The sequence below is a fragment of the Pholis gunnellus genome (genome assembly GCF_910591455.1).
Source record: "Pholis gunnellus genome assembly, chromosome: 1".
Classification (NCBI taxonomy): domain Eukaryota; kingdom Metazoa; phylum Chordata; class Actinopteri; order Perciformes; family Pholidae; genus Pholis; species Pholis gunnellus.
Window position 1 is genome coordinate 565,838 of NC_136528.1, and position 26,849 is coordinate 592,686.

At 41.9% G+C, this 26,849-nt stretch overlaps 1 protein-coding gene across 1 annotated transcript; it reads right to left on the reverse strand.

The window, feature by feature from the left end:
• Positions 1-970: 970 nt before the first annotated feature.
• On the reverse strand, positions 971-26,653 carry LOC306696573 (transient receptor potential cation channel subfamily M member 1-like; the record flags this gene model as incomplete). The annotated part of the gene is made up of 29 exons (XM_079160230.1): positions 971-1,189; positions 1,238-1,725; positions 2,188-2,561; positions 3,898-4,030; positions 4,440-4,642; positions 5,192-5,336; positions 5,661-5,681; positions 6,135-6,309; positions 7,596-7,847; positions 8,184-8,312; positions 8,594-8,737; positions 8,834-8,965; positions 9,053-9,281; positions 9,736-10,025; positions 10,126-10,155; positions 14,231-14,371; positions 14,865-14,915; positions 16,219-16,353; positions 16,499-16,663; positions 17,777-17,877; positions 18,039-18,111; positions 19,606-19,729; positions 19,923-20,097; positions 20,801-20,972; positions 21,472-21,596; positions 21,746-21,959; positions 22,213-22,405; positions 22,522-22,598; positions 26,570-26,653. 29 exons carry the CDS (start codon positions 26,651-26,653, stop codon positions 971-973), a joined length of 4,794 nt encoding a protein of 1,597 aa, XP_079016356.1.
• Between the last annotated feature and the right edge of the window lie 196 nt (positions 26,654-26,849).

Genomic DNA, 26,849 nt, shown 5'->3' on the forward strand with positions numbered 1-26,849 from the left:
ATTTGTGAGTCAAACACATGATGTGAGAAAAGGACACAAGTGAAGGAAACAAGGAGACAGTTCAGAAAAGTTATGATTCAGTCTTTTATTTTCAGAAGAAATGACTCAGAGGTAGAATTTATTCCCTTTAATCCTTCCAGAATTTTTCTCTTGCATTTTTCATAAAATATACTCTGATGAAACATTGTGAGCTCTTTCCTTTTTATCCATGAAAGGAAAATTGTTTAAATGTACTCGTTTTAATGCTGAATATTACAAAACGTGGAAAATTAGATGACAAGAAAAAACACAAATAATATAATCAAATAACGTATCAGGTTGAACGTTCAGTGTCCTGATCCGTTAAGTTAAAAAATAAAAAAATGATTTTATCTTTAATTAACAGCTGGGATGAGTTTCAGACTACATTCATTTTTTATTTCTACTAAAATTAATTCTATTGTTGCATCTTTGCTTTACATATTTTATAAGAAAGAACGTCTTAAAAATAGTTCTTATCAAAAACTGAACAATTAATCTTTTAACATTGTTGGTAAAATTACTACAAGCGATGAGGATATTTATGTTCCCTCACAAGAGATCTCACAACAAGCAGTAAATATATTGACACATAAAATATGTGGTGCATGGCGTCGACAGATTCAGACAAATTTAAAGTCTTTGTGGTCGTTTGGAGTCCCTGAGGTCATTTTGCTCCCTTTATTGGTTATTTGTATTTGGTTTTGTGTCTCTTCGAGGTCGTTTTGTATCTATTTGTGGTCGTTCTTTTGTCTCTTTGAAGTCGTTTTGTGCCTCTTTGAGGTCGTCTTGTGGTCGTTTTTTTCTTTTTGCGGTTGTTTTTTTGTCTCTTTCTGGTTGTTTTTTGTTTCTTTGTGGTCGTTTTCAGTCTGTTCGTTGTTATTTGGAATCTATTTGTGGTGGTTTTGCCCCGTGTGAGTTTACAGTTCAGCGTCACCTCTGTCCTGTAGGATCAGCTGTCAGAGTCTCTGGACCTGGTTCTGAGCCGTGACCCTCCTCCCGCCGCCCCCCCGCTGAACGCTGACGCCAGGTCTCTGACGCTGCTGGCCGAGTGAAGCGTCTCCTCGCTCTCCTTCTTCTTCGTTCTCATCTTCCAAGGGTTGGCGTTCAGACTCTTGGAGCGCAGCGTCGGGTACATCCTGTCCTCCCCCACCAGCAGCTCCTCCTCTTCCTCCTCCGGCTCCTCCTCCCCTCCTCTGTTACCATCGGTATGGTCCACCGTCTCACCCCCCTGTTCCGGCGTGATCGACATTTCCTCCGTTTTTAGTTTGGTTTCGTCGCCTTTGTTCTTCTCCACCGTCACTCTGAGGGAGGAATGGACTCCCAGGTGAGGCATGCTGGGAGATCCGAAAGCCCGCCGTGAGCCCGGGGGGGTCAAACCGGTCGGCCCCTCCTGGTCCTGATGGGTGGGGCTGTAGACGATGCTGCTGCAGCTGGACTTCCTGTTGGAGGAGGGGGAGGATACGTACTGTGTGACTTTTGACCTCTCCAGAGGAAAGGACACCGCCGCCTCCAGCCGGGTTTTCTCCACCAGTTTCTCCACATTGGCGTCCGTCACATCGGACTGAGGCGAAGCCGTCGCCCCCGATGTGGGGGGGTGTCGGCGGTCGGGGTCGCAGGGAAAGATCAGGATGTCGACGTTGGACAGAGACTGAGTCCTCGACTTCAGTGTGACCTCCAGACTCGACCCGAACTCCTTCACATCACCTGAAAACAGGAGGAAAAACAGTTCACATCAACACCAGCAGGTGTCTCAGTTTGTCTACATCACATCTTAGTCTTTTTTAACAACCAGTGAACAGGAAGTGACCACATCTGGACTGAGGAGGAGTGACGTAGAGACGCCGTATACGTCTCTGGTGGAGACCTGTCAATCACTGTGTAGCCCCGCCCCTAAAGCATCCCCTGCTTTATGGTCTGTGTGACTCTAAATGGACCATCATTTACTAAATGAACATCATGCTGTATTGAAGAAGACTTGAAACTAGAGATTGAGACCATAAACTCATGTTTACAATGTTTACTGAGGTAATAAATCAAGAGAGAAGTAGAGTCATTTTCTCATAGACTTCTATACAACCAGAGGAGTCGCCCCCTGGTGGACACTAGAGAGAATGCAGCTTTAACACATGAAGCATCAGCTTCACTAGTTCTTTTGTGTCGTCCTACCTGTTGTGTTTCCTCCCTGGACGATGGGGGGTCTCTCTGGACTCAGCTGGACCCTCCTGTCGGTTCCCTCGGCGTCTCCGGAGACAGAGATCCGGTCTTCGTGCTCCAGCTGGTACTGGTACAGACTGTAACCGTCGCTGCTGTTGATGCTGCCGCGTCGCAGCAGAGCGGCCGGCTCGCAGACGGACGACCCTCGGGAGTGCGAGCGGACGAGCTCGGCCCGGTCGACGCCCGCCAGCTTCTCCACGGCGTTCATCATGCGGCCGGAGAACTCCTCCAGCTGAGCCAGGCGGAGGTCCACCGTCTGCAGGGAGGCCTTCATGGAGTGCTCCCTCTCGTTCACCTCCTCCAGACGCATGAACATGTTCTCCACCCTGAGAACGTAGAAAGAACCATATCCTCACTTAACTCAACACATCTGCCCTCTAGAGGCAGAGAGCAGTAACTACAGAGGAGGTGGTGAAAAATAAAAGTTTTAAAACCCTGAAACAGATTAAAATAACTTTATATTATTAATTTACTAATATTTTTCTTTATGGAACATCCGTGACACATACTGTGCATTTCTCTTTTTAAAAACATTTGTATGATATACTATGACGATGACTCGTGTGACTCACATCTATGACTTTTTTTACTTTTTTTGACATTGTATACTATTATTTCTTTTACTCTTCATGACATACTATGTTTTACTACATTTTGTATGACATCACTATGTATTCTTTCACATTGTTGATGACTAAAATGACATTTTTATGAAATGTTTGATGTCATACTATATTATGACTTATTCATGAAATACTTAACTATTATATTTTTGATGACGTATACAATTACTTTTTAAAGATTGTTCATACGACACTATGACTCCAATAATTATAGTATTCTATGACATATTTGTTCCTTTTACATGATTTACTAAACTATGACCTTTTTATATTTTGATGACATACTATAATATTACTTTTTAAATATTCTAGCTGCTGACCCGGACGGAGGACATCGTCGGGCGGTGGAAAAGCACTTTGAGGAACTCCTAAACCCGACCAACATGTCCCCTTGAGGGTAGGCGGCGCTACGAGGACCCTGAAGCGAGCGAGGAGGATTGTAGCCGACCCCTCTCACCCTGTTCATGCCTCTTCCATCTGGCAGGAGACATTTCTTTACATATTGAACTGACATTTTTCGACATACTATAATATGACATATTTGTTGATGACACCTTTTGTGATATATTACACAATGACATATTTTTAAGATATTTTATTGACAAAATTTAGTTTGACATGTTTTGAAAACAACATGCTGACTTATTTATAACATTATTTTAAACCTACTGTACTATTATTTTTGTCATACTGTGAAGTTTTTTTTTACATACAATACTATACAATTATTTACACATACTATACCCTGACAGTTTTATGACATCATTTATTATGACATTTTGTGGAAATACTTAATTTCTTTCTGACATACTCTTTGACATACTATACCATGACATTTGTTGACACTCTACACTATACAATGTGTTTGCTGTGCAATACTATGGTTTCTTTATGACATGCATTAGAATGATAGTTTCATGAAATAGTATAGATTACATTTTTTGGAAATACCATACATAACCTTTTTTTGACATAATCTATAGCTTTTTTGGAAATACTATATTTGAATCAGTGTGATGTGAGTACGTTTCTTCCCGACCTCTCAGATGTTACTTTGATTCTTTCGTTGTTCGACGACTGTTTCTCGTCGTCCTTCTCTCTGAAGTATTCCTCCACACACTGCTCCTCGAACTCATGCAGACTCTTCAGCTCCTCGGCGCTCAGCACCAGTTCTGAGGAAACAAACGGGGTTAAATCGTCTTGTTCTAGTCTGAGGTCAGAGGTCGGGTAGGAACCAGGTTCTTGTTCTAGTCTGAGGTCAGAGGTCGGGTAGGAACCAGGTTCTTGTTCTAGTCTGAGGTCAGAGGTCGGGTAGGAACCAGGTTCTTGTTCTAGTCTGAGGTCAGAGGTCAGGTAGGAACCAGGTTCTTGTTCTAGTCTGAGGTCAGAGGTCGGGTAGGAACCAGGTTCTTGTTCTAGTCTGAGGTCAGAGGTCAGGTAGGAACCAGGTTCTTGTTCTAGTCTGAGGTCAGAGGTCGGGTAGGAACCAGGTTCTTGTTCTAGTCTGAGGTCAGAGGTCAGGTAGGAACCAGGTTCTTGTTCTAGTCTGAGGTCAGAGGTCGGGTAGGAACCGGGTCTCACGGAGTCTTCTCTCGCGGTCGTCCCGGTCTCCCTCCGGCTTCCGTCGGCAGCGGCAGCAGAGCCTCTGCAGGACGATGTAGATGTGGGGGAGCACGATGAGGGGGGGGGGCAGGATGGGCCGGTCGTGGAAGTTCATGATCAGCTGATAGCGTTGGAACTTCCACACCTGGTTGGAGATGGACTTCACCTCAAAGAACGTGTTGCTGCGGAGAGGAAGGAGGACGAAGGTTTGACTTTCTGTGACCGACGAAAAAGACACATTTGAATTAAGTTACTATTTGTTTAAAGATTCTGATTCGCTGTCTCTTCTCACCAGTTTATCATGAATCCATTCCTAACTTTATGTGTGAAGTCCTTCTTGAGTTGTTAGTAACTAGCTACAGCGAGTTAGCTACACGTCCACTATTAAGAGTTTTTATCGGTAAATAAAAAACAGGTTGTTGTTGTAGCTGTTAGCTGTTGCTAAATATTTACATTCACTAACTGCTGGAGGAACTGTTATGTAGCTGATGGCAGTAAAATGACAGAGCTAATGTTAGCATGCTAATACCTGAGCCATTTAGAATAAAAGAGGTAATATGGAGACACATTTTTAACTGAAACTTGATTAAAATGCAGATTATTTATGATACAAACTGGGAACATTTCAAATGACTGCTGATGTTTAAGCAGTAGCTGATCTGAGGTCTGCCTCTGTGTGTGTGTGTGTGTGTGTGTGTGTGTGTGTGTGTGTGTGTGTGTGTGACACTGACTTGAAGACAGCGATGAGCAGGTTGACCAGCAGGATGTTGGCCACCAGCAGGTAACAGGCCATGAGGGCCGGAGTGAGCCAGGCTCCGGGGATACAGGGAGGAAACTTCTTCCCGTCTTCATCGTACATGTTGTCGCCACACGGAGCTGAGACACAAACAAACACGCCCACTCCCGTTAACTTCCATTTTATACACGTCTTTATCTCAGAACAGGACATTTATTTCTTGTAGTTTGAGTTAGAACTGTACTTAAAGTGAAAGTAAAATTAAGTGGAAAAACTCAAATTTGTCAGACTCCATTTTTAGAGTCTCTCTATACTGTAGTTATTTTTATTTTGAACCATTCAGTGGCTTTTATTATGAAAGAGCCACAGGAAACACAATGTATTTGTCTAAACTTCCTCTTTCTACAGGTAGAATTAAACAACGAGCTGTTAGCGAGTACATTTACGTATATTTAGTTACTTACGATTGATTTCCATCGCATAAACTGTTCAACAGTCAGAGGAGAGACAAGAGAAGAGACAGAAATAATAAATAACAACAACATGAACAGAAAATATCAAATATATATAAATATATGAAGAATAAAAAAAAGATATTTTGAGGATTAACGACAAAATATAAGTCATTTATCTCCATTATGTTCACTTTCACTGTGTTCGTGAACTTAAGTGAGGACATTATGAGGCCATTTCTGCTTAATGAGGACATTCCTACCTCATGAGGACATTTCTACCTCATGAGGACATTTCTACCTCATGAGGACATTTCTACCTCATGAGGACATTTCTACCTCATGAGGACATTTCTACCTCATGAGGACATTTCTACCTTGCAGAAGCTTCATGTTTTCAATGTACACATAACACAGGATTTGAGGACAGCAGGTGAGGACTAACAGTTGACTGACTGAAGGTCACACTATGAACTCTAGTCTTACGGTCTATGGAGTCTGCAAACACCTCCCCGTAGATCATCCAGTATGGCATGTAGAAGATGTTTCGAGCCAGACGCCATGTTGGCTCCTCGTCCGGGTGGAGGATGGCCTGTCGAGCCACGCCGAAACTCATCAACACCACCAGCATGATGACCACGAAGTACAGCATGTCGATCATCTGGAGGACAATGGGACCAGAGACATTTATGTCTTTCATTCATGGTCTTATTTATAGTTAGGGCTGGTTCAGGTTTATAGTTAGGGCTGGTTCAGGTTTATAGTTAGGACTGGCTTAGGTTTATAGTTAGGGCTGGTTCAGGTTTATAGTTAGGGCTGACTCAGGTTTATAGTTAGGACTGGCTCAGGTTTATAGTTAGGACTGGCTTAGGTTTATAGTTAGGGCTGGCTCAGGTTTATAGTTAGGGCTGGCTCAGGTTTATAGTTAGGACTGGCTTAGGTTTATAGTTAGGGCTGGTTCAGGTTTATAGTTAGGGCTGACTCAGGTTTATAGTTAGGACTGGCTCAGGTTTATAGTTAGGGCTGGTTCAGGTTTATAGTTAGGGCTGGTTCAGGTTTATAGTTAGGGTTGACTCAGGTTTATAGTTAGGACTGGCTCAGGTTTATAGTTAGGGCTGGCTCAGGTTTATAGTTAGGGCTGGTTCAGGTTTATAGTTAGGGCTGGTTCAGGTTTATAGTTAGGACTGGCTCAGGTTTATAGTTAGGGCTGGCTCAGGTTTATAGTTAGGGCTGGCTCAGGTTTATAGTTAGGGCTGGTTCAGGTTTATAGTTAGGGCTGGCTCAGGTTTATAGTTAGAGCTGGTTCAGGTTTATAGTTAGGGCTGGTTCAGGTTTATAGTTAGGGCTGGTTCAGGTTTATAGTTAGGGCTGGTTCAGGTTTATAGTTAGGGCTGGCTCAGGTTTATAGTTAGGGCTGGCTCAGGTTTATAGTTAGGACTGGTTCAGGTTTATAGTTAGGGCTGGTTCAGGTTCATGGTTAGGGCTGGTTCAGGTTTATAGTTAGGGCTGGCTCAGGTTTATAGTTAGGGCTGGTTCAGGTTTATAGTTAGGGCTGGTTCAGGTTTATAGTTAGGGCTGGCTCAGGTTTATAGTTAGGGCTGGGTCAGGTTTATAGTTAGGGCTGGTTCAGGTTTATAGTTAGGGCTGGTTCAGGTTTATAGTTAGGGCTGGCTCAGGTTTATAGTTAGGGCTGGTTCAGGTTTATAGTTAGGGCTGGTTCAGGTTTATAGTTAGGGCTGGCTCAGGTTTATAGTTAGGGCTGGTTCAGGTTTATAGTTAGGGCTGGCTCAGGTTTATAGTTAGGACTGGTTCAGGTTTATAGTTAGGGCTGGTTCAGGTTTATGGTTAGGGCTGGCTCAGGTTTATAGTTAGGGCTGGTTCAGGTTTATGGTTAGGGCTGGTTCAGGTTTATGGTTAGGGCTGGCTCAGGTTTACGTGATACGGTACCATTTTGCCGATCATCATGACGTAGGGTCCCAGGTATTTGTTGACTCCGAAGATGTCGAGGACTCGGATGTACCAGAAGATGATGTCGACGCAGTAGATGACGCGTCCGTAGCCCATCGATGGCTCGTTCTGCAGCCGCAGCAGCAAACCGAGCAGGAAGACGGAGATGGCCGCCAGGTCGGTGATGTTCCAGTAATCCTCCAGCCACACATTAATCTTCTGCTTCAGCTTCTCCGGCTCCGACATCAGGATCTGATGGAGGGACAGAGTTTAACTGTACTGGACATCAGTAACATCAGCTCCGTTTCATCAGATCCATAAAGTGTCTGACTTATTCTTTCATCAAATAGTTATTGATTTCATTGATTTTAGGCTCTTCTTATATGGCTGCTGGTTTTTAGAGAAGAGAACGCTGCCTCAGCCGTGATTTGTTTTCAAAGGTTACAGCGTTATAACCTCAACTAGGTAGTGCATCATTATTACCTCTGTTCATAGCTGAACAGCTGAAATACTTGGCTCTCAGGACTTGAAGCTGTCTCACCTGATGTGAACAGTAAAGGTTTGGTTCAGGTGTGTCTCCATGTTTACCTGTCGGACTTTCTCCAGTCCCAGCGTGATGATGTAAGAGATGACGATCCACTCCTGCAGAGACGGCCATCGCTCCATCTTGACCAGGATGATGTAGTTATACAACGCCAGGTATACCAGGTACGAGATCTGACATACACACACACACACAGGTTATAATATTAATATTATGCTAAACTACCCTACTGTCTAACAACACAAGGTATAATTGTTGTATTTTATTTTGTCACATCATTTCAAGTTGAGCTTGAAATAAAACCGTTACATTACAGTTTGTTCTCTTCAACAGTTTAAAACCCTGTTGTCCTCATTAGAAACGTGAGAAAACAGGGTCACGGTTCAAAAGAACACAGAGGTTACTTTTTAAATAAACACAGTTGATATTACTGAGTGTAATATTTGAAACTTGCCGTGTTGAACCAGAACTTGGTGAAGGGAGTGTTGTAGAACTCGTAGATCTTCCTCCCGATGGGAGTTCTCCTCTTGTGTTTACTCTGGTCTTCTTCTTCTTCTTCTCCTTTCTTTGACGTAGCGTCGACGTTCGAGACGGCGTCCTGAAATAAACCCTCAAACACTCAACCTGCTGCGGATCAATCATGAAGTTATTGTTGATCAATAATGAAGTTATTATTGATCCGCTGGTTTGGTACCTTGCTGGATTTGTTGTCGTCCTCTTTGGTTTTGCTCTCTTCGTTCTCTTTGGACGATTGATACGAAGCTTCGTCTCCCAAACGAAACTCCAGGAGGAGAATCGCAGGAGGAAAGACGATCCCTAAAATCACCTGGAGACATAAATCACCTCAGTATCATATCTGACAGCTGATGAAATGTCATTCTTAATGATTATCTTCCCTGTGTGTGTGTGGTACCTGGAGGCTGTTGCTCTTGCCCATCCTCAGGCAGCCCATCCACATGTCCGTCAGCAGCATCTGGCTGCAGGTGTGAGCGATGAAGTCTCGGTGCTTAGCGGCGACGGCCAGCTTCAGACAGGTGGAGTTACTCCAGTTCTTCAGCTCGTACGTCAGCAGCTTCATCGCCACCTGCTCGTCGTGTTTATACGACTGATCCAGCAGCTCGTAGGCCAGCTGACCAAACTCCCTGCAAACAGAAGAGACTCACCAGCGCCCCCTCAGGATCCCAGCTTCACTACACACAACACTGTTCACTGTCTGCATAGTTTTAATCCATTATAATATGTAGATAATATACAATAATCAGTGTTATAACGCGTTATAAAGTGATTATAAGTTACTCTCTGTGGTCATTATGACTATGGCAGTTATAATACACCATGATCCATTATATTATGACTCGTCACTTTATACAGCTTTATAGGATGCTTTATAATGTGTTATGATTATTATTTTAACTATAACTATACAGAGCTAGAAGCAGATTCATGAGCTGCTTATTTCTACATTCAAGTTCTCTTTTCTTTGACTTTTTATGTTTTACGTTCAGTCTAATGGACCCAGTCTGGATCTGCCACAGACCTGCGGTGGGCTCCCTGGTCTGAACGGGACCTGGTCTCCGTGGTTCCTGCGTGACTCACTTGGAGTTGTTCTCCAGGTCCTGGTAGATGTCCTCCACCGGCTCGCTCTGGGACGACTCGTGGGCCATGGCCTTGTAGAGTTTGCAGGCCACCAGGGCTTTGGCCATGGCCTCCTCGCCCCGCTGCCACAGGAACAGCGCCATCTTCTGGCGCTTCATCAGCACGGCCCAGACCATCAGCTCGTGGAACGGGTACTGGAACCTGCTGAGCTCGGGGTCGTCCACGTCAATGTCCACCTCCTCTTCCTTCTTCTTGCTCTTCTTCCCTTTGCCCTTACGGGGCTCGTCGTCCTGCAGGAACCGGTCCACATGAGTCCACCAATCAGACACTCAGTCCACTATTTATACTTTTCATATCAGAGATTCAGAAATATAAAAAACAACAACACACCTCCATTCCAAGAAGTTTGAGAGCTTTGGGCTGGAAGAGAAAATATGAAAAGATCAAATCATTATTCCAGAAGTCTACTAATATTAAAGCTTCGTGATATTTAATGTTTAAAAAACAACACTTTACTTAAATCCTCTGTTGATGCTCGACGTCGCAGATCTTATTAAACCTCGGGCCGTCCAGATGGGGGGCTCCTTATATAAATGCCTCAACTTTGGCGTTTTCATGAAGAAAAAGCATATATCGCCGCATTTTTTCGCCGGTAAAAGTTCAACGGACTTCCTGTCTAATATATTCCTCATTCTTGTTCCTTGGGAGGGTATTTAGAGCGAGGGAGATGGGAGGAACCTTCTCCCTGCTTTCGGAGCATCACGTCACAATTTACGGAGATTTGCTGATTTTGACTGGCTAACAGTACTGTCAGTCATTCTCAACAGGATTACTCAATTCTATTGGCTCTAACAATTCAAGGGAGGTATGTACCATGGAGCTCGACCAATGGGTTCGGGAGATATTGCCACGCGTAAATATAAAATAGCCAGCAAGACGAGAATCGCGATGACGCAGCTACCACAGGTACGCGCGCTACCACAGGTACGCGCAGCACCTTTTGTCTCACAGCACCTGCACGTTGTTGACTCGCCGCTTCCGCCTGTTTTTGCCTCGCAGCGACTTTTTTTAGCCTCGTTTTTACGGTTTGTTTGAAGACGTTGGCATTAAATTTTACGAAGATGTCGAAACGAGGAAGCAAAACACGTTTCACCGCAGAGGAAGTCCTGGATTTGCTGCACGAAGATCCCAGCAGTCAGTTTATTCCGGCTGGTTCTTCGTCGGACGACGAAGACCTCGTGTTTTCGGCCAACACACAGGACTCCTCGAGTGACTCGGATTACCGTCTTCCGTCATCTGAAAGGTATGGATTGTCTTATAAATGTTATATTGATCGATTTATTGATCGATTTATTGTTGTGGAGTTTGCGATCTTTTTAGCGTTCTCAGGCCAAAATCCTGGCATCGTTATGTGTGTGTGTGTGTGTGTGTGTGTGTGAGATGGAGGCATAAAACTGTATGGATTCTCTTATAAATGGTTTATTGATTTATTGTTGTGGAGTTTGCGATCTTTTTAGCGTTCTCAGGCCAAAATCCTGGCCTAGTCATGGTCTGCTTGTAGTTTGTAGTGTTGGGTGTTGTTCCATTTGGATTCAATATTCAGTTGATTTGTGTTATTTTGAATGGGAAAAGATGGATGTCTGGTTGAATTTACCCCCAAAAAAGCCCAAAACTGCTGTATTGGGATGTATTGAACACCATTAGTAATATACAAGTGAAATATGTAGTTTGGTACATGAGAAAATTCAAATGGCACACATGGTGCCCAAATGTGCCCGAATGCACATTTTGGAAACGCCTAACCTCTCTGTACTAAAATCTCTCATGTCGTTCTGCTTCACTTTATCAAAGTCAAACTTTGCAGAAAGACTGCTAACATGTTGTGCTATGATTTGTGAGTTTTTAGGCTAGCCAGGGCCTCATTTCAAGAAAAATAACAATAAAAGTGCTTTTTTTTCCAGGCGAACCTGAAACTTCATTTTGAGCTGTGTGCCATCTTAATTTACTCTTAGCCAGTAACATATACACTGATATTTAAACAGCTGATCAAATCTCACCAGTGTTACCTTTTATTATAACATCAAAATTATTAAAATAGACCCTGTAGTTACATAATTACAGTCTTTTCTGTATGGGTATGCAATTTCGAGCAAAGGTCTAAAAACAGGGCGGCTTTTTTCACAGGAGACACGTCGGATTCAAACAGGACGGAACGTTTCAACGTGAAGCTGCAGTTTGTGAACGTTCATTTGAAAGTGATGCTGCAGGTTATGAATATGAGCCGTAGTTTTATTAAGATGATCCTGTAGTTTTATTAACATGATCCTGTAGTTTTGTTAACATGATCCTGTAGTTTTATTAACACGATCCTGTAGTTTTGTTAATATGATCCTGTAGTTTTATTAACATGATCCTGTAGTTTTGTTAATATGATCCTGTAGTTTTATTAATACGATCCTGTAGTTTTATTAACACGATCCTGTAGTTTTGTTAATATGATCCTGTAGTTTTATTAACACGATCCTGTAGTTTTGTTAATATGATCCTGTAGTTTTATTAACACGATCCTGTAGTTTTGTTAATATGATCCTGTAGTTTTATTAACACGATCCTGTAGTTTTGTTAATATGATCCTGTAGTTTTATTAATACGATCCTGTAGTTTTGTTAATACGATCCTGTAGTTTTATTAACATGATCCTGTAGTTTTATTAACATGATCCTGTAGTTTTGTTAATATGATCCTGTAGTTTTATTAACACGATCCTGTAGTTTTGTTAATATGATCCTGTAGTTTTATTAACATGATCCTGTAGTTTTGTTAATATGATCCTGTAGTTTTATTAACATGATCCTGTAGTTTTATTAACATGATCCTGTAGTTTTGTTAATATGATCCTGTAGTTTTATTAACATGATCCTGTAGTTTTATTAACATGATCCTGTAGTTTTATTAATATGATCCTGTAGTTTTGTTAATATGATCCTGTAGTTTTATTAATATGATCCTGTATGATATTAACATGATCCTGTAGTTTTGTTAATATGATCCTGTAGTTTTATTAATACGATCCTGTAGTTTTATTAACATGATCCTGTAGTTTTGTTAATATGATCCTGTAGTTTTATTAACATGATCCTGTAGTTTTATTAATACGATCCTGTAGTTTTATTAATACGATCCTGTAGTTTTATTAACATGATCCTGTAGTTTTGTTAATATGATCCTGTAGTTTTATTAACATGATCCTGTAGTTTTATTAACATGATCCTGTAGTTTTATTAATATGATCCTGTAGTTTTATTAACATGATCCTGTAGTTTTGTTAATATGATCCTGTAGTTTTATTAACATGATCCTGTAGTTTTGTTAACATGATCCTGTAGTTTTATTAATATGATCCTGTATGATATTAACATGATCCTGTAGTTTTATTAATACGATCCTGTAGTTTTATTAACATGATCCTGTAGTTTTGTTAATATGATCCTGTAGTTTTATTAACATGATCCTGTAGTTTTATTAATATGATCCTGTATGATATTAACATGATCCTGTAGTTTTATTAATACGATCCTGTAGTTTTATTAACATGATCCTGTAGTTTTGTTAATATGATCCTGTAGTTTTGTTAATATGATCCTGTAGTTTTATTAATATGATCCTGTATGATATTAACATGATCCTGTAGTTTTATTAATATGATCCTGTAGTTTTATTAACATGATCCTGTAGTTTTGTTAATATGATCCTGTAGTTTTATTAACATGATCCTGTAGTTTTATTAACATGATCCTGTAGTTTTGTTTATATGATCCTGTAGTTTTATTAACATGATCCTGTAGTTTTGTTAATATGATCCTGTAGTTTTGTTAATATGATCCTGTAGTTTTATTAATATGATCCTGTATGATATTAACATGATCCTGTAGTTTTATTAATATGATCCTGTAGTTTTATTAACATGATCCTGTAGTTTTATTAACATGATCCTGTAGTTTTATTAATATGATCCTGTATGATATTAACATGATCCTGTAGTTTTATTAATACGATCCTGTAGTTTTATTAACATGATCCTGTAGTTTTGTTAATATGATCCTGTAGTTTTGTTAATATGATCCTGTAGTTTTATTAATATGATCCTGTATGATATTAACATGATCCTGTAGTTTTATTAATATGATCCTGTAGTTTTATTAACATGATCCTGTAGTTTTGTTAATATGATCCTGTAGTTTTATTAACATGATCCTGTAGTTTTATTAACATGATCCTGTAGTTTTATTAACATGATCCTGTAGTTTTGTTTATATGATCCTGTAGTTTTATTAATACGATCCTGTAGTTTTATTAACATGATCCTGTAGTTTTATTAATACGATCCTGTAGTTTTATTAACATGATCCTGTAGTTTTGTTAATATGATCCTGTAGTTTTATTAACATGACCCTGTATGATATTAACATGATCCTGTAGTTGTGGGCTCACTCACTCTCTTGAGGCCGTACAGGTTGTTGTAAAGCGTCCTGAAGCTCTTCCTGGTGTAGTTGCAGCGATAAGCTCCGCCCATCAGCAGCTCGAGAACCAGCCCGATGTCGATCAGTGTGATCTGGTAGTCTGGAGGCAGATTCCCCTGAAGCACAGAGCACAGAGCAAGGACATGAACAAACACTTTACAATAAACACTTTACGAATAAATCACAAGTGAAATGAGTATTTATTTAAAACTGATTAAGAACATTATTAATCAATGATAGCTTGACCTTCATAACATGAGGATAATGCTGAAAGTGATTTATTATTAAAAAGACAATACATACATAGAATACTCTATTTATATCGTGTACATCATTGTTAAAATAATAATAATAATAATAGATCATTGTTGTTATTGTGTGTATATCTTGTTGTTATAAACGGGAGCAGTTATGTAATATAAGATCATATGATCAGATCATAAACTTATAAAAAACAACATTAAAGTTTATTGAGTAACATAAATACTGAATCCTGTGGAGACTCATGAGATCAATAAATACATTATTAGTGTTTAGATGATAAACATTAAAATTGTTCTGGAGAAATAAAAAAAAAACTTTTTAATGTTTAAATAACACAAAACTCACTTTTTTCACGTCTCTGACCACAAAATGCAGCGTGTTGGTCGGTCCCAACTTCTACAGGAGAGAAACGATGAATATTAATAATGCAGTGAACTGTGATCCACTGTATAAATGACCTTCATTCATTATGTATATAATTAAAACACAATACATTGAATCGTGGCTCCGTCCTGTTGTGTATACATATTATAAATTATTATATTAGTATTATACTATATTATACTAGTATTATACTTGATTAATGACATGATAACTGATGAACACGGCAGCTGTCGGAGTGATTACACACACGTGTGTTTCTCTAATAGGACTTGTTTAACTTTGTGTGAACATCATAATAATGAGACATAATAATATAAGTGTAGCGACGCACAGACGGCAGAGAGCTCCTCTCTAATCTGACAATAACGTGACTTGTTTTGAGTGAAGCAGATGAAGATTAGAGACAGCGGTGATATAACACAAGATGGACGTTAAGCTGCAGATAAACATGTCAATGTTTAAAAGCTTTTGTTTCATAACTCATCATCACAACTGTTCATGAACAGGAAGTGAACCTTTTCTCTGGTTTGAGTTCATATCATTTATATATCATCAGTTGTATGATTTATTCTAACTGTTACCACATAAAATACATAATATTCATGTTACATATAAATGATCATTATCTAGTGAAATAATACAGCTTTATTGTGAGGTAGGTCAGCAGCTTGTGCAGAAAGATATTCAACTAAATCTGAATTAACGGAGTTCTTCTGTGCGGAGCTCCTCTCTTCTTTATTTGTTTCTATCCACAGTTTTCATTCTGTGTAGAAATATAATAAAGTGTATTCATTTAATGATTGCAGCTCTACTTGAGGTTTATTTTCCACATCAGCTTACTGAGCACAATAAATACGAACATTTACAAAGAAGCTTTTCACTCAATGTAAAGCTCCCTGGTTTATGCTAAGCTAGGCTAACCAGCTCTGAACGTCTCACTTTGCGATAAGAAGAAGAGCACTTCACTAAAGTTAGATTATGTTGTTTCAAAGCTGCTCTACAATCAGTAAACTAATCTGCTGCAAACACTGAATATTTATTTTGTACCGGTGAATTAATCTGAATCTATTGATCTCTTTATTTATATATGTAATATTTTATTTCATTCATTCTTGTTGTTGTTGTCTCATGTAAAAAGCACATATTTGAAGTCATCACTATGAAATGCTGTTTCACATTAATAAAGCATTTTAATTTGACCACACACACATTTAAACGTGCCACAGTGTCCTTACTGCTCTGAAATGACTCAGGTGTTTAAATACAGGTGATGTTTCACCCTGAGGACCACATGGTGTCTTCAGGTGAGCCTCACCGTGTTGTAGAGCTCCTCCAGACGAGGAATCGTCAGGAAGTGATGGATGTTCACTCCGTTCTCGATCAGCAGCTTCACAAAGTCCACCCTGTCCAACACCAGAGCGTCCATCATGGCCTGTTCCAGAGAGTTCACCTGCAACAACGACATCATCACCATCGTCATCATTATCGACATCACCATCACCACCATCATCATCACCATCATCATCACCATCACCATCATCACCACCATCATCACCATCAAGGATCATGATGTCGGTTTTATTCCAGCGTCTCACCCAGCTGAGCAGCTCTAGTTTCCTGGGGTCGGTCTCTTCAGGTGGTTCAGGTTTGGTTTTGCCTCCTTTTCCTTTCTTTCCTCGGGCTTTTCCTTTGCCTCCTCCCGTCGGCGCTCGCTGGGCCACCGGACTTTTAGGCCGGTCGGTGGATGATGAGCTCACAGGCTGCAGAACAAACACCATCAACACACAGTCAGTGAACCAGACATGAACAAAGTAACGCTTCCAACCGTAGACGTGAACCGAGGGAACAAGTGATCCGTTCATGGAGAAAATGAACTTCTCTGCTTGTCTAAGTCTTTGAGTGTTTCTGGACCATCTTCTTCCTCCTTCTGTTCCTCCAACTCTAACGAGAGGGAAGAGACGTCGTCATGCCTCTCGGTCACGTTTATATTTACTTACATTTTTGAATGCATGGATACTGATGGTATTACAAATATCTGTCTAAATGAATCACTGTTCACAGACTATTAACTGTATAAATGAGCCTCTACCTTTATCTGTTAAAACGTATAATGTGACAATTTACTACGTATAGAATGTGTGACAAGTTACCCAGAGATGGGGGCAAGAAATGTAACCATTTATACTCTATATTGAAGTGAAAAGTATAAATCTTGAAATTATACATTTATGCACTAGATTTTATTAATTTATGTAATATGTAAAATGAGTGAGTGTGATGTCACAAGATGCCCCACTCTCCTTTGTAGGCTATAGTTTAATAGTTTAATACTTTTGTTTTATTAAAACAGCTGGTTGCTGTAGTTTTTCAATCAAAATAACAGGAGGAAATACCGACTTTCTGGGGGATTATTGTTCATATTTGGTGCTGAAGATACTTAACGGGATCATGGGATTTATTTTACAAGAAGAAAGAATATACTGCAGACTGAGAGATGGAGGTCTTTATGGTTAGATACTGAACAAGGTAAATGCTGGTGAGTTCAACTCTTCATGAAAACTACCAAAACTACTTTCTTTGTGATTTGATTGTTGCTTTAGTGATAAATACTGATACGCTAAAGTTTTAGTACGTAAACCTGCCATCAAAGTCCAAACATCCACCGTTCTGTGTGGTACCTGAACGTTACATCTTCGACTGTAAAAGATGTTCATAAAGAAAATAATACAGACAAACTGTTTCCTAAAAAATGCATTCTGCAAAACAAACAGAGGTAGATGATGGTAGTGTTGACAAGTTTGGACCAGATCCAGGTCCACGTTCCCCCCAACAGATGGATCAGAGATCATATTCTACGTATCGTCTGAACTCACAGGCCAGTGGTGACCGTACACAAAGATCTGACTGCGAGCGATGTCCACTCGGTTCCAGGCCAGAGCCAAACTCAGCTGGTCAGACGCCGACGCATTCGTACCTGAAATCACATCAACAGACAACACAGGTGAGGACAGAACCTCCTATTCTATTCAGGTGTGTGTGTGTGTGTGTGTGTGTGTGTGTGTGTGTGTGTGTGTGTGTGTGTGTGTGTGTGTGTGTGTGTGTGTGAGAGAGACTGGAGGAATGTTGGTGTGTTACCTTTGAGCAGAGCTGTCAGGATGGACATCTCAATGTCCTGCTGGCCTTCTGAGCCCATCCTGAACACTGTGATCTACACACAACACACAATACTGTGATCTACACACACTGATCTACACACAACACACAATACTGTGATCTACACACACTGATCTACACACTAGTGGAGGTCATGTTACTCAGTAGCTGCTGAACTAAAGGGACGGTGGAGGAGAACCACCGAAGAAGAGTCAAAGAGTCAAAGAGGAACTTTGGGATCGTTCAGCCTCATTTTCTCATGTTTCTGTGTCTCAGAGATCAATGAGGACAACAATGTCTTCAATCTGGTCTGGTCCAGTACCTTTAATCAGGTCCAGTACCTTCAATCTGGTCCAGTACCTTCAATCTGATCCAGTACCTTTAATCAGTACTGATGGAGGACGGACTGTAATGTGATCGCTGAGGGTCCGTCCACTAACAGAGCTGGTTGTTGTTATTTTAAGTGTCTGACATCATCACAGAGAAATGAAGCTGGTTCTTCACCTTTAACTGGTAACTTTGTTTTGGAAGTATTATAAATCCTGTTGTGCTAAACAATCCTTTATTTTAGGACAATATACCACAAGAGACAAAGACACACACAGACACAGAGACACGCTGCCGTTAACGGGCTAAACCAAACTAACGGACGGAGACCACGTGATTGAGAGAAACATATTGATCTCAGATCTGTGCAGAAACATCTGAACCTGCAGCCTTTTAATCTGATGACGGATCGTTTTAAGTGAATTGATGTGATTTTATGTGAGTTGACGGAGCAGCTGAGCTCAGGACGAAGCAGAGGATTGTGGGATTAAATAAAAAAGGGGCGGGAGGATCACAGAACAATCTCCATTAAGAGGCGCAGTTCAGGGGGTCGAAAGTCACACCGCGGCCATTATGTTAATGTCACAGCAGGTCCGCCCTGCTGGAGGAGCGACGTAGAGACGCCGTATACGTCTCTGGTAGAGACCTGTCAATCACTGTGTAGCCCCGCCCCTAAAGCATCCCCTGCTTTATGGTCTGTTTGACTCTAAATGGACCATCATGTACTAAATGAACATCATGCTGTATTGAAGAAGACTTGAAACTAGAGATTGAGACCATAAACTCATGTTTATAATGTTTACTGAGGTAATAAATCAAGAGAGAAGTAGTCATTTTCTCATAGACTTCTATACAACCAGAGGAGTCGCCCCCTGGTGGACACTAGAGAGAATGCAGCTTCAACACATGAAGCTTTGACGAACCGGAGTTTGCCTCCTTGTCTAGAGCTGATCACACCCTCCATCCCCCCCTGACCTCTAACCTGTGACATAAACGTGTCGCTTTATTCAGTCAAACGAATGCTTCCTCCGAACATAATCCAGGCAGAGATTACGTTTGTCATCACATCAGTGGAAAACAATCACAGTAAGATATAAAGGTGGTTGGTTAATGATGATGAATCACAGGACAAGTGATGAATAAACACAGCAGCTATATTGCTGCACATGATGGAAGACGGACATGAATGAATAAACGCTGGCACGAGTCCATCCGAACCTACCAGAGCTCTCTTCTTCATGCACTCCATCACCATCAGGAAGATCTGCTGCGCCTGGCTGCGGCTGTAGTTGAAGGTCTTCTGGATGGTGACCAGCAGCTGATCTTTGACGCTGTCGCTCAGCAACCTGAGCAGGAGGAACAGCGGAGGGTCAGGTGACCAGGAGGAATGTGAGAGCAGGACTTTAGAAATGAAACACCTCAACAGGTCTTCAATGAGTCCAGAATCTTGAAAGATTGATCTGCAGAAATCCGACAAACCAGAGTCGGTCTAACAGTCTGAATCGTGTATCCGGACTGAAGTCCGTGAGAGTCACTCACCCGTCTTCGCCGCAGTATCTGTGTGCGAAGGAAATGATGTCGGAGGCTCGACCGCTGCCGTCGCAGACCACAACGGGGACCGGAGGGTCCTCCCTCAGACTCTCCAACACAATGGAGATGACGTTAGGACCCCCCTCCAGGATCAGACACACTACAGGGACGCCCTGACCCAGACCTGAAACACAGGACACACATTCAGTATTTGTAACGGGGGGAGACCCTGCAAGGACCGCTACCACGACAACAACAACAACAAAAACGTCAACGTCGTCGAAAACAACAACGACGAAAACAGTAACGACCACAATACAGGAGCACATCTTTCTCAGTGTCTCTGGTGTCTCTAGTCTGTCTTTGGTGTTTCTGGTTAGCTCTGGTCTGTCTCCAGTGTCTTTCGTGTCTCTGGTTAGCGGTGTGGTGTTCTCCTGGTTGAAGTGAGTGATGGCTGAGCCTCCCTTTGCTGTCCCTGCCTTACAGACACCTCCAGGCATAGGAAGACAAAGGGAAACCCACAGGTCACATGATTGGCTGGTCTCACTGTGTAGCCCCGCCCCTAAAGCATCCCCTGCTTTATGGTCTGTGTGACTCTAAATGGACCATCATTCACTAAATGAACATCATGCTGTATTGAAGAAGACTTGAAACTAGAGATTGAGACCATAAACTCATGTTTACAATGTTTACTGAGGTAATAAATCAAGAGAGAAGTAGAGTCATTTTCTCATAGACTTCTATACAACCAGAGGAGTCGCCCCCTGGTGGACACTAGAGAGAATGCAGCAAGACATCATCAATGAAATCTACCTTTGTACTGGTAGTGGTTTGCGTGATCTGGCCCTTGAAACAGGTCACATGGTGTCACATGGTGAGCGACTCACGTGTATTGATCTTCTGCAGAGCGATGTGCTTCTCCAACTGCCGGCGGAGTCGGACCTCGGCGCCGTACTTCCCGCTGGTCCCGTTGTCGGACAGGATGAAGTGGGAGTGGCTGCTGTTCAGGACCGACAGCTTGCTGAGCGGGTTGGACATGGTCTGATAGGGCCGAGTCACCTGGAACGCACACACAACGACGCGATTGGTCCAATCAGGAGGAGTGACAATTGAGTCTCAAGTCAGATGTTACGTCTTTATGATAACGTGGTAATGATTTACTAAACAGCACTGAACATGTGGACCTCTCCTGGTCCATGCCGTTACTGCAGGGAGCAGATCTCTGATAACTACTGATGTTAGCATGCTAACCAGCTAGCCCGTCCTGTCTTGTAGTACCACTTGTAACCTGGAGAGGCGATAGTGAGTCTCTGTAGCGTCCAGTCTGTCCTCAGACCACCATGAGAGGACCAGGAAGTAGAGCTGGCTGAGGGCTCGGCAATAAAACTGGTTCAGTCCGATTCTGGTTCACTCTGGTTTGGTCCATTTCGGTCTGGTTTATCTGGTTCTGTCTGATTGAGTCTGGTTTGGTCTGGTTCAGTCTGGTTTTGGTCTGGTTCATCTGGTTCTGGTTCAGTCTGACTCTGGTTCAGTCTGGTTTTGGTCTGGTTCATCTTACGTCTCTCCCGATGAGGTCCTCCTTGTTCTCGATGATCCCCCACGGTGCGATGCCGATGGCCCAGACTTTCCCTCTGGACTTTGACGAATGATCTTTGAGAGCGTCTCCAACGTGGCGGATCACTCCTGAAACACCACGGAGACCAGGATCCAGTCAGAGGAACAGGTCTGCTTTGTCATGTAGTCTCACAAACATCATTTTATAAAGCTGTACATATTCATATTAACTGACTCGATGATGTTCATCCTGTTAACTTAAAGAAAGAGTTCAGTACCAGTGCTGACTCCTCCGGTGAAGATCCAGGCTCCGGTGGTCACCGCGGCTTTGATCAGTCCTTTACCAAAGACCTGCTTCAGTTTGGGGGGCAGGTCGAAGTTCTGCAGACCTCCGTGAACCGAGATGAGCAGCGTGGGGAGCTCCAGCTGCCACTCCTTCACCATCAGGTGGAGCAGCTGGTCCGGTTTGGAGTCATAGGAGACCCGGATGTACTGCAGGAGGAAGAGGAGGAAGAGGAGGAAGAGGAGGAAGAGGAGGAAGAGGAGGAAGAGGAGGAAGAGGAGGAGCTGTTATTGATCCAATGTGGAAGCAGCAGAAACATTGATGTTTAATATATAAAATCTGATATTTAATATTTAGATATAAAATACAAAATAAAAAATATTCCAATGAAAAAAATATTACTATTAAAATGTAATTAAATTAAATATAGTTCATTATAATACTATTGAATATTTGAAGCACCATGGCCTTGTTGACGTGTCCTCCTCCCTGGAACTCGATGACTCCGTAGGCGTCGGTGGACGAGGTCTGGGTGTGTCTCAGGGGGCTCCATCTCTCTGCAGGCTGGACCTCCAGCTGAACCAGAGGGGCCGCCTCCTCTTTGGGCCCCGGAGGGACGGAGGGGTGCTGCGTCACCGGCAGACCACAACCGCACCTGGACGATACGACAAAGACGGACAAAACCTTAATGAGACGGCAGAGAAACAAGACAGAATATATGATAATAATAATAATAATAATAATGTTAATATCGTTGAGGGTCTTCAGTACCTGCTGGCGTCTTTGCTGGGAATAATCTGGAAACATTCTCTCTTCTGGAAGGTTCTCTCGATCCACGCTCTCTGAGTCTGAAGACAAACAGGAAGTAAACATCAGGACACACAAACATAACACTTCAATGTCGTTCATTTCCTCAAATAAATAACTGATAGAAGACGAACGATGAAGAATAAAGACAGCGATGCTGTTCTTCCTCTGACCTGCAGGAGGCGCTAACACAGAAACACAGACTCTTCATAATACAGATTAAATCTGAAGTGTAATGTCTGTTATGCAAAGCATTAAGCACTGCAGACCCATAAAAACAGTGATAATAATGATCAGTGTTCTACAGGAAGTGTTGCTCATAAATGTTTGTACAAAAAATCATCTTTCCAAACGAAGATCAGACTTTAAATCTCAGAATGATGTTGACAACAAATTGAACGAATCCTTTAACAGACAGATAAACCAGAAGAGGCGGATTACACTAATCTGTAGCTCCACATTAAAGCACCACTAACTGTTCATGGCTGGATGCATCTGGCTAATTACTGGGAGAGTGGATCTAATCCGGCTGCTGCAGAGAAAACACACAGAGGATCCAGCCTGAGGACTCTGTGGGTCTCTGTTCAGGTCTCTGTTCAGGTCTCTGTTCAGGTCTCAGGACTGACGGTGTGGACGTTAACATAACGGATGTTATATGACGGTTAGATGTGATTGTTTATTAATACTAATACTAATAATTAAAAAGACAGAATCACTGGAAATAATCTGTAAAATGAAGATGATGAAATAAAACGATTTGATTTACTTTTACGTTTCTCTTCAAATGTGAAAATCATTTCAATGAAACGCGGAGATAAACCCACATGAATTATTCCCACTGATTTTGACTGTGGGGATTTCTACATATAAATGGACCAATCAGAAGCCGTCCTGGCAGAGCTGTCCTCTGATTGGACAGAGAAGAAAACAGGAGTTTGGTTTGTCCTGTTTTCTAAACTCCAAAACGTCCCAAACTAGCTGATGCTTTAATCATTTTTATGTCCAACCTGCGAGACGTTTCATCTTCAGAACAAGCAGCAGGACGAGAATCACGGATCTGTGTTGGACAGGTCGTCCTGCAGCAGGGACACTACCGTCTGTACCTCAACGTCCAGACGTCTTCGTCCTGAAACTGGGCCAGACTGAGGACCAAGAGTTCTCTGAGGACTCAGCAGCTCTCTGAGGACCAGCAGCTCTGTGAAGGACCATGCTGCTCTTTGAGGTCCAAGAACTCCGTGAGGACCAGCAGCTCTGCAGAGGACCAGCAGCTCTGTGAAGGACCCAGCTGCCCTCTGAGAACCAGGACCCGGCTCAGTCTGCAGCGTGGGTGCAGCTCCGGAGATAAGAACAGAGTTGACTCTATGCAGCCGAGCGGGTTCATATGACGAGCATGTGAGGCAGCGGAGCTCTTTGTTGCAGCCGGTCTCATGACTCCAGTCCGAGGTAATCCTTCAGGGAGACTCGTGACCCGTCGAGTGTTTTCATTCACAACAAATCTGCTTTGAGAAAATCCCTCCAAACCTCCAGCTGATCCTTCCTCCACAGTCTCAACAGAAGGGAGTCTTCTTCAGTCCAGTTCAGATCACCACCATCAGATCAGAGTCCAGCTCAACACAATGTTATCCCAAATATGTTGATCATTCATTTGAATGTTCATCTTTATTTTCTGCATATTTTGGAAATGTTCTGGTGGAAAAACAACAACTTTATTGGATCCATTTAGTTTTTGAGTTTTTTGAGTTCAAGGCTAAAAGTAACAAATGTTTTAACTGTTTTATCTGATAATTAGATCATTTCATCTGTAAAATGACAGAAATAATGATTCATCTTCATGACGTCTTCAAATGTTTGATCTGTTCCGACCGGCGGTCTAAAGGAGATTCACTGAGAACGAACACAGAGAAAAAGGGACCAGGTGTTTCTATTATTTTGTCCTTCCTGTTTACGAACACAAAGTGGTCAGAATATTAGGAACGCCCTGAGCTCAGAGATAAAACACAGAATCAACCGACACTGAACGTTGTGAACTTCATCACAGAACGACTTCCTGTCAGAACAAGTTCTGAATATTGAAAATAAAGTTATGTATTGACCTGTTTGTATTTTTCTGTTTTGACTTTTCAGGGTTTTTTTCTGGTTGATTTCTTCATGTTCTTGTGTTTTTGGTGTGAACTCTCTGAACCTCAAGCAGTTTCGGGGCGTTTTTCCCTCCGGTCACATTTTACTCTCTGTGGCTTTGATTTTTCACTTCAAAGTAAAAGTCCTGCTCCTCTATAGAAACAGAACATTCATAAGTAGAAGTAGAACTAGAACATCTTTAGTGCAGAATAACACATTTACAATGACATCAATCATTAAAGTTGAATTTCTTTGGTTATTTATTTAGACACAAAATGGCAAACAAAATAAACTATGCATCCAACATTTGTCCAAATGTCCACAAGAGGCTCAACATGTTTTATATATTAATCTATTTCCATGTTTCCTCCTCTCCCCTTCAGAATGTCCTCATACATAGTATTGAAAAAGTACCGGGATGTTCTACCACATCAAGAGAGAAGTAGAGTCATTTTCTCATAGACTTCTATACAACCAGAGGAGTCGCCCCCTGGTGGACACTAGAGAGAATGCAGCTTTAACACGTGAAGCTTTGGCTTCACTTTAGAACCAGAGGTTGTCGCCTGGTAGAAACGTGTTATTTCACCCTGATGGACGAGGTATGCAGGCTGTAGCAGTGCTCGTTCATGAGTTATGTTTTGTACAATGATGTAGGTTATTATTTTGAATTTGCAGCATCCAGTCATGTTGACATTAAAATGTCATAACATGTTGAGTGCCATGATGAATACTGGAAGAAATGTCCTGGCTAACTTTACCGTGGTAACGAGCCTCACTTTGCGAAACTCTTGATAATGTTAATGTTTTCCCCATGGCGTCACACTAGTCTAAAGCTAACAATTAATGACTTAGATTATGATTTAGACCACAACACTACTTAGTTAGGTTCAGACAACTAAACTACTTAGTTAGGTTTAGACAACAACACTTCTTAGGTTCAGACAACAAAATATTTTAATTCATCTGAGAATGAAACAGATGTATAAACGTGTCAGCAGATTATCAATAAGACCATCAGGCTTCTGTTGACTCATGAATGTGTATTGCACTCTGAGATATATTATATATATATATAAATAATAGTTTATTGATTGAGTACTTCTGTCAAACCATAATCAAAACTGTATTAATTAATGAAAACAATAAAGGTGACGTTATAAATACATATATGTGGTTATATACAAGGTTCTACTATTGATTTGTGTTTATCGTGAAGGTTTTTGGTTATCGACAGATGTTAGTTGTAAAGATGAAGAGGAGGAGGAGGAGGATGTTTCAGCTCTGCAGCGGTTTCATAAACCTTTAAAGTAGAGTTTTACATCGTAAAGCTGAGAAACATTCTCCAGAAAGAAATTCAGTCACAAGTTTGTCTGAAAAAAAACAGCCGATCACATGAAGTCAATTACCCTGAACTGATCACATGACCCGAGGAGGAAGGAAGAGGAGGAGGAGGAGGAGGAGGAGGAGTAGAAAGAGATTGAGGAGGAGGAATAAAAGGAGTAGAAGTTGTAAGAGGAGGGCGGAGGAGAAAGAGAAAGAACAGGACGAGGTAGAGGAAGAAAGAGGAGGGGGGGTGAAAAGGGGAAGATGAGGAGAAAGAAGCAGAGAAGAGGGTAGAGGAGGAGGACAGAGGAGAAAAGGAGGGATGGACTTTGAGAGATGAGATTCATGAATTGATTTTGAAGACGGACAGAAAGTTGAACTTCCTCTTTTCTGTCCTGGAGTCTGAGATCAGGTCTCAGACTGTGGGAGGAGGAACCGTACAGATGTGTCTTTGAGAGACCTTTAAACATCTGGAATGAGTTGACACTGAACCAGACTCACATCTGATCCACCTGAGACGCTCCGTCTCCTTTAGCATGTAAAGAAAGTCGTGGGTTTGAATCTGTCCTACCTTCTGAGATCCAGACGACGCGCTGCGTTTGATGGACGACCGTTTGAAGGACCCGTTCGTCCCTCTCCTCCCTCTGCCCTCCATGTTGGTAAAAGATCAGCTGTCCTCCTCGTTCATCCTCCCGTGTCTCCTCTGTCCCCCGTCCTCTCCTGTGGTTCTCCCGTGGTCCAGCCTTCAGTGGTGGGATGTGACAGGCGGAGACCCCGTCCTCTTCTCCCCCTCTGTAATAAGGATTAGTGGACGATGCTGAGGGGGGGGGGGGCGCTCTTTAATGGATGGA